This window comes from Pinus tabuliformis, chromosome X (genome assembly GCF_031772625.1).
Source record: "Pinus tabuliformis cultivar Carrire ecotype Pingquan chromosome X, CPIR1, whole genome shotgun sequence".
Classification (NCBI taxonomy): Eukaryota; Viridiplantae; Streptophyta; class Pinopsida; order Pinales; family Pinaceae; genus Pinus; species Pinus tabuliformis.
In genome coordinates this window covers 671,717,264-671,726,222 of record NC_142308.1, presented here as the reverse complement: position 1 = coordinate 671,726,222, position 8,959 = coordinate 671,717,264, and the positions used below count along the sequence as shown (strand labels likewise).

Below are 8,959 nucleotides of genomic sequence, written 5' to 3'. Positions count from 1 at the left end.
GCATAACTAAATTTACCTCAGGGAAAGAAACTGAAAGCTTTAACAAAGTGGGGAACGGAGGTAAAGGAGGGAGAAAGTACCAAAAGAAAATCTACGAGGAAAAACAGTTAAGTCAGAATAGGTACAAGGTATTAGAAGAAGAAGAGGAGCATGATAAAACGAACCAAACACTGGAGGACAACCCTGTAGAGAAGGAAAAGGAAGAGAGCATGGAGGATACACATGAAAACAATCAACAAAAGGAGGATCTGCTGAACACTATGGAACTTGATAGGGACCAAGAGATGACCCCGAGCGAGGTGGGAACAGAGGATCATGAATTGCAGGATATTCTTGATAGGGAGCATCTAGATCTGGAAAAGTTCCTGGAGCAGGGAACCACCAAAGGAATGGATTCGCTACCATAAGAGGAGTTTAATAGAGTGCAACAGCTATTCCTATGGAGAACTCAGGCAAAAGGTTCGGGAGTCAAAAGAAACCATGATAGTCAGAACAACAAAGGGGTGAAAACAATGAAGGCAACAACGAGACTAGCTCCTAGGAACCTAGGTAGGAAAAGAGGAATGAAAAAACAGAATGAGCTATTGATAGAGTGTGAAAAAATCATGATCGATTCAGGTAAGATGAAAGACCTAACTAGTTACTCATTTACAAATCTTTCTTAATGAAGCTCACAACATGGAATATTAGGGGTCTAGGAAGTAAAAGGAAACAAAGGAATCTTAGCAATAGAATGAAAGAAGAAAAACCATATATGATTTTCATCCAGGAAACAAAATGTTCAGTAGAAAAAATAAGAGAGATACATACCAAATGGCTTATCAAATATGAATATCTAGAAGTTAAAGCAAACAAAGCAGCAGGAGGGATTCTCACACTCTGAAACCCTCAGAAACTTGGTATCCTAGATGCAGAAGCATCCAGGAACTATTTATCAGTGGTCATCCAACCTTTGCGGGACAAGGAAGTTTATTTGCTCACTAATGTTTATGGTACACAAAAGCCGGAAGATAAACTCAGATTTCTAACCTCATTGAAGGAGTTAAGTGGAAGACATTCGGGCATCCCCTAGATTCTAGGAGGGGACTTCAATATGATCAAATCTCTAACAGTAAAAAAAGGGGGAACCAGATCACTAGGCAGAGATTCAATAACATTTCAAAATTTCATAAATAACATGAAGCTTGTAGATACAGAAACAAGTAATGGCATCTTTACCTGGAATAATAAGAGGGGAGGAGCGTCTCAAGTGGCCTCTAAACTTGATAGATTCATTATCTCAGAGGACCTAATCCTCACAGGCCATAACTTAGCAGCAATGATACTTCCTTTTGGAGGCTCGGACCACTGGCCTATTCAACTTGAAGCATCCTTTATAGGAACTCCAAGAAACAGACCTTTCCGGTTTGAAAACATCTGGCTTACCCATCCTGACTTCATCAACAATACTACAAAATGGTGGATAGAGGATACACAAATTCAGGGTACTAAAATGTGTCTTCTGCATCAGAGATTGAAACACGTCAAACAAAGGCTAAAAGATTGGAATAAGAATGAATTTGGCGATATATTCGAAGCCAAAAGAGCAGTAGAACGGAAACTATAGGAAATTAACCAAACCCTCATTACGGAGGGCTTCACCGAGGAGAGTAAGGAAAAAACTGATTATGTTCAACAAGAATGGGAAGGCTTATGCAAGCAAGAGGAGATTTTCTGGAAACACAAATCGAGGGTACAATGGTTAAAAGAAGGAGAAAGAAATACAAGGTTTTTTCACAAATCTACCATGGATCATAGGTCGCAAAACAGGATTTCAAAAATCAAAGGTACGCACGGAAAACAGCTCACTACGCACCGAGAAATAGAAACTGTTATGGTTCATCACTTCCAAGGCATAGCCGAGGAGCCCCTCATAGAAAGATCTCAATTTATCAAGGACTTCACAAAGCACATTCCTAAGCTAGTGACAAAAGAAGACAATTATAATCTTAACAGGCTAGTGAATGAAGCGGAAATCAATGAAGTCATCAATGAAATGCAAAATGGGAAAGCTCCAGGTCCGGATGGCTTCAACGTTGACTTCTTCAAAGCATGATGGGAAATAGTCAAGAAAGATATCCCCGATGTGGTGGAGGACTCAAGGAAAAACAAAACTGTTCTGAAGGCGCTCAACTCCTCTTTCATAGCCCTGATTCCAAAGCAGGAGAATGCTATCACACCGGACAGATTTAGACCCATAGCATTATGCAATGTGGTGTATAAAATTATTCCAAAAGTAATCGCGAACACACTTAAGCCCTTGCTCCCAACTCTCGTGTCTGAGGAGAAAACTGGATATGTGGAAGGCCGGTAAATTCTTAATAACATCATTCAAGCTCACGAGGTGGTTCACTCATTGAAGAGTAATAAGCAGGCATGTATGATTATTCAGCTTGACCTAAAAAAGGCTTATGATAAACTGAGCTGGGCTTACATCAAGGAAGTACTGATAGCATATGGCTTTGACCATAACTGGATAAGATGGGTAATGGCCCTTGTAACCACCCCAAATTTTTCAATCCCGCTAAATGGCTCACCATCAAAGACCTTTAAGCCCTCGAGAGGACTTAGACAAGGTGATCCGCTCTCACCCTTCCTCTTTATTTTCATGATGGAAGGGCTAGGCGATGCGATTAAATATGCTAAAGGAGAAGGCAGAATCCAGGGTCTCAGACTCATTTTAAATGGGGATACCTTGACCCATCAACAATTTGTGGACGACACCATGCTGCAGGGTACACCCACAGTCAAGGAAGCTCAAGCCTTCAAACAAATCTTGAACGACTTTGCTATTGCTGCAGGAATAGAGGTAAACCTAAGTGAATCAAAGATCTTTTTTTTTAATACTGACATTGCTATTAAGAGAAACCTCGCCAGAATTCTAGGCTTCCAAAGAGATATGCTACCCTCTAGGTATTTGGGAGTACCTCTAACAAACAAACCTCTCAGCAAGGCAGTTTGGGAGCTGGTCATTAATAAACTTCAGGACAATATCAGGAAATGGACTATCAGATCTTTGAATATAGTAGGACGACTAGTGCTTACAAAAGCTATCCTACAAATTGTCCGCATATTTATGCTGTCAGTCCTTCTAGCTCCTAAAGGAGTAATGCAACACATCAGGAATATCCAAAGGGATTTTCTTTGGGGCAAAGGGGAAGAGAAAAAGGAATGGGCTTTGGTAGCCTAGGATAAAATATGTAAGCCTAAGATACATGGAGGATTGGGACTTGATGACCCTAAAATGCTAAACAAAGTCTTGGGGGCGAAACTATGGTGGAGATGGCTAAAAGATTCGGCTTCCCCTTGGGCCAAAGTATGGAAATAGAAATATGCGAGCAATTGGCAAGAAAGGGATTACATCAAGATGACGGGACTCATCAAAGGCTCCCACATTTGGAACAAAGCTTGGAAAAATAGAGCCATAGTTCAGAAACACAGTTTTTGGGAAATCAGAGATGGAAACCTCGCTTGGTTTTGGGAGGATAATTGGCAACAGGAACCTAGACTGTTATAAGAAGAATTTGTCAATCTCAAGATTGAAACTAACAATAAACGGTTACTCAAAGTAAATGACTTTTGGGATCAGGAAAGAAGTGATGGAAAATGGAGAAAATGGAAGAACCTAGTTTACAAAGATGACTCCCCATTGAAAGCCCAAGCAGAAGCTCTTATGGTCATCTTGGAACAGAGAAAGATTCTAATATCAACATCCCCAGATCAACTAAAATGGGGTAAAAACAATGAAGGCAACTTTAACCTCAAAGAGGCCAAGCGAATAGCCCTGGGGCTAGATTTCCCAAACCTTGATAAGGTATGGAAGGACCTATGGCAAAACCAAATCTGGACGACAATTAAAGTGTTCAAGTGGTTAATGCAACATAAAAGAATTCTGACTTGGGAAAATCTTAGGAAAAGAGGGGTAGCTGGACCATCCAGGTGCCAGCTATGTGAATTACAGGAAGAAACTATGGATCACCTTCTCAACCTATGTCCTTCCACCTCCACTTTATGGAATTGGGTGGCTTCAATCTTTAAACAAACAGACAGGGACATTGACAACATTACCAGGACTTTGAAGAATTGGAGGAAAAAATTCTCGGCAAATGAAATAATGAACAAAGCATGGGCTTTGGTTCTAGGCTTCATAATCTGGGATGTTTGGAAAGAGTGCAACAATAGAATCTTCAAGAACAAGATTGGGTCACCTCAGAGCATCATGACTCAGATCATAAGACAACTCAAAGAGACTATAGGAACCCTTTTAAAAAATCTCCCTGATAACCAACCTCAAGATCAGGATAATCAGATACTTGTAAATTTGGGACTACTGGGGCTTACCCCCAAGGGAAACAACAAGATAGTAAGTAATATAACAACTCATAAGGAATTCTGGCAACCTCCACCTCAGGGTTTTATGAAATGCAATATAGATGGAGCCTCAAAAGGAAATCCGGGATCGGCTGGGTATGGAGGAATCATACGAGATGAAAGAGGTTTCATAAAAGCCATCTTTTACTGTCATTTGGGGAAGGCCACCAACAATATGGCAGAGCTCATGGCCATGGAACATTGCCTAGAAATCCTAAGGGACTCAAATCTACATAACATCATAATTGAAGCTGATTCCGAATTGATAATTAATTCGGTCAAGAAAATTGGTAATGGATCAGCACCAGACAAAGTGTCGAGACACTGGAGGTTACTGCAAGTTTATTAGCGCATTCAATCCCATCTGCAAAACATGAGAACCATTAGTTTTATCCATGTGCGAAGAACAACCAATAAATTAGCGGATATCTTGGCAAATGAAGGCGTGCTCTGTTCAAAAACCAATATAAGATATGACTGGACAGGGACTCCCCAAGGACATTTGAGGGAAGAATGTTCTAGATAGGCTACCTTAGACAAAGAGCTATATCTGAGCAAGGAGAATAAGCAAGATGAAGACTGTGGGAGACAAAGAAATTTGGTCCACAAGGGAAATTAGTATATGGAAAAAAGCGCGAAGGAGGGTAAGTATCCATTGGGCCTTCGGGCGGGAAATTGCTCCTCGAACTTTTTATATTAACGGTGCTAAGGCCGAAGAATACAAACAAGATTAGATGGGCTAAAGATATACTTATGGACCCTAATTACATCAAAATTAGAACACAGATCCTGTTTCATTGGGACACGGATGCAGATAAAAGGGAAGCAGGTCGACGAAACCGTAGAAATCCCATGCATTTCGCGTGGAGAACAACAAGAAAGTTACCGAGGAAACCGGACTCAAAATTATATAGGCGGAAGATTAATCCAACTTCGGGTCCGAATCAAAGGTTAAATTCCGTGCTAGTCGCACGACCTCATCGGGATCGCGCGCAAATGGTGGATTTTGGGCAGATAAAGTGCTCAGAGGTTAAAGCCCCAGACTGACCTAATATACTTATTAAATATGGTTCATTGGGCTCATCGCGTCCGAATCGCTGGTTAAAGAGTGTGCTTGTTAGTCCCCCGAAATGAGTCTCGGTCACTAGATCTGTGGTGGGGATCGAATGGTCTTAGATGGTCTTTGTGTTTTGTTTTGTGCGCCCTTGGCACGTTGTTTGAGATTATGTCTCGGGAACAAGGCTTTGGTTGGCCTGTCTTTTTGGTAGGTCATACCTCCTTGATCTTTTGTATTTTAGTTTTTTTTTTCTAAATAAATGAATAGAAAGATCCGCTCTTACTTAAGCAAAAAAAATAAATTTATATCATTTGTTCATTACTTTTTGATAATATTTTTAATTGTGTTAAACCAACAATGTCAAATTTTTTCCATTACTTCTCGAGGCTAAATGTCTAAAGATATTATTAAATCTTTGTTGTATTTAATAAATTTATTTATTAAATTATTATGCTGTTCTTACATCTTTATAGTATTCAATAAATTTATATTATTTATTCGTCACGTTATATTAATACATTCAATAAAATTAATCAAACTAATAGTTCATATTATTTTACTTTCAAAATTTTATTTTGGAAGTTTTTTTTGTTATAATTTTTTTTATCCATACAACCATAGTCAAGAAAGACTTACAAATTTTACATAGACACCTCTTTCGCAATAGTATCATGTAAATATTTGCTAATAAAATAAAAATTAAACACACTTATTTTGTAATGCCTGAGAATAGTTTTTTCATAAAATCTTTACTCCGGAATGAAATTTATAAATAAAAAAAAAAAAAAAAAACTAATTACAAATCGAATGCATATTACAATTAATTACAAATTGAATATATATTGCAATTATTTACTTCTGGTATGTATGTATGTATTCCTATTTTTAATGTTTTGATATAGCCTTTACCATTATGAAATAAATCTCCATTCCTCTGTTCTTTAATTCCCATGTGAATAAGTCTTCCCTGACGAGTTAAAAGCGAAACCATAATCAAATGAGAGATAAAGTCAAACAAGTCGTAGTGGAACCTCTTTAATTATATTATATAATGTTTCGTTTTTCAATTCGCTACCGTCAAACAATTTCATTACCGTTGTTCGAACAAAACCGAGACGCGGTTCCAGTTATTACGATATGTTATCCTAGGAGTGCCTTAGGGTTTGAAGAATTTGCAGGAGGCTTTGTATGGGTGTTCGTTTGCAATGAGTTTGGAGGGAAGCTTGGCGGGCTGTCGCATTCCATGCCGATCCATTTCACCATTTAAACATCCATCTTTGATCTGCAGAGTCAACAGGCTTAACCTCCGTTCTCCTTCAGGTAGATTTGTTTCTTTTAATTATCATTTTGCATCGTCTTGTTACTAGATATCCGCCCTGTAATCTTACAGATTGAAAGAACGAACAGCACTCTGTCACAGGTACGAGAAGTGAACTGCTTGCAGCTACTAGAATGAAGACATACAGATTAGCAGACCTCCACTCTACAGAGATTCACAATCTCAAGTCTCGTCCTCGTCTTGATTTTTCTTCTATGTTTGGTGTGGTAAGCCGTTCTCAATTCCCCCTCGTTCATTTCATCAAAAGGATTGGTTATCCGCTAACTTTGCTCTTTTCAGCTGGCTAACACGCTGGATTTGCAACTCAGGTTGGGCCAATTATTGAGGATGTTCGTAAAAGAGGGGACGCTGCTGTTATCGAGTATGCATTTATATCTTTATATTGGGAATGCCATTGCAAGTGGCAGTGCCCATTCCCGTTGCCAAGGTTCTATTTTGAGATATAGGCAAATATTGAAGTTGTCTTGCTTGCTAGTAATTACTCTCTTCAACTCTGTATCCACAGCTATACCACCAAGTTTGATGGTGTTAACTTGGATAAAGTTGTGGAGTGTGTTGCTGATCTACCAGATCCAAAGGTTAGTATTTTCCATCATTTTTTGTATTTTTCGTAGATTCTGGTATTTAAAACTTTTAGGTCTATTTATGTAATGTAATCAAGTAAATAATTGTTATTTAAAAGCTAAGGAAATATCGTAACTTTCAGTCAAGAAGAAAAACGGTGAGGTGTCCAACGTGCATATTACTCAACACAGTCCACTCTGAAAAATAAAACAGAGGGAAGATATGGAACTAACCTGGAAAAATATCCTCAAAAACTCACAAGATATCCATAAAAACCTAAAAACCCACGAAACAGTCCAGGGACTCAGAGCTAAGGAAATATCGTAACTTTCATTTAGAAGCAAAACGGTGAGATGTCCAATGTGCATATTACTCAACACAGTCCACTCTGAAAAATAAAACAGAGGGGAAGATATGGAACTAACCTGGAAAAATATCCTTAAAAACTCACAAGATATCCATAAAAACCTAAAAACCCACGAAACAGTCCAGGGACTCAAATGCCCAGCTATGCATCAGTAAAGAGAGCTCAGCATAGCTTCGAATTACTTCAAGCTAAATAGCTGAAAATATTAAAACTACATATAAAAACAGACTCATGGAGAGTCCTAATAAGCAGCTGCAGAAACTAGAGATAAATGGATCTAATGGTAGGAGGTTGAGAGGTACCCCCTTCCAAACTCAGAAATTTCCCAAACTCCATCAGACAGTTCCAAAGCGTTCTTAGATAACTCATATGCTTCAGGATTTAACTTCCAATAGATATGGGGAAGGTAATGAATGTAAGACACTATTCACCAGAAACTTTGCACTGAATTTCCCAAACTCCATCAGCCAGCTCCAAGGCGCTCTTAGATCATTCACATGCTTCAGAATTTAACTTCCTATAGATATGAGGGAAGGCAATGAATGTAAGACTATTCACGAAAAACTTTGCTTTGCTTAAACAGAGGGTTTTAGAACCACGGTGTGCATGCCAATGGAACCAGAAATCCAATTGATCACCACTTTTGAATCACCCAGGAGATCCGAATGTGAGTGATTTTTCTTCCAAGATCAATTTTAAGACCAAGACAAGGGTCTTCCTATATCGACCTGCAACATTTATGGAATCTGCTTTAAACATCTATGTTATCTACCGTTAAACGTCTTCTCATAACAATTCAATGAATAGAGACATCCCCAAAGAGCGTTTGGAATTGAGATATTTCAATGCCTTGGGAAAAATGCGCGAAGCTTCATATACAGTGATCCCAAAATCGAACAAGATTAATAAGTCCACAATACCAAGGTTTTGTTCTTCACGCTGGGCCACTTTCAAAGTACTTGCATTGTAAGCAGGACGTGGCCTTAAAGGGCCAACACTGAGAAATAAAATGATAAGTGATCTCCAAATGGGCCTGTAAGGTCCTCATGGAACTTTCTACGATGTATGTTTTAATTGGTCTCTTCATCAACTAGATTGAATAGGACAACTTATGTTGATGTTTGTAATTTAGACAAGTATTTTTACACAAGTTTATATGTCTAAACGTGTGATTAATTTAATTATTAAAGTGATTTCTTTTTATAAGAAAAAGTGAGTTAAT

At 38.5% G+C, this 8,959-nt stretch overlaps 1 protein-coding gene across 2 annotated transcripts in view; it reads left to right on the top strand.

The window, feature by feature from the left end:
• The first annotated feature begins 6,527 nt into the window (after positions 1-6,527).
• HDH (histidinol dehydrogenase) overlaps positions 6,528-8,959 on the top strand; it is a 57,049-nt gene continuing 54,617 nt past the window's right edge. The window contains exons 1-4 of one of the 2 annotated variants that reach the window (XM_089453216.1): positions 6,528-6,787; positions 6,888-7,012; positions 7,115-7,167; positions 7,312-7,384. In XM_089453216.1, coding sequence (XP_089309342.1) covers positions 6,673-6,787; positions 6,888-7,012; positions 7,115-7,167; positions 7,312-7,384 — 366 coding nt within the window. In that variant the 5' untranslated portion in view covers positions 6,528-6,672. Of the gene's footprint in view, positions 6,788-6,874; positions 7,013-7,114; positions 7,168-7,311; positions 7,385-8,959 lie in introns of both variants that reach the window. The other variant, XM_089453217.1, reaches the window with a different exon arrangement.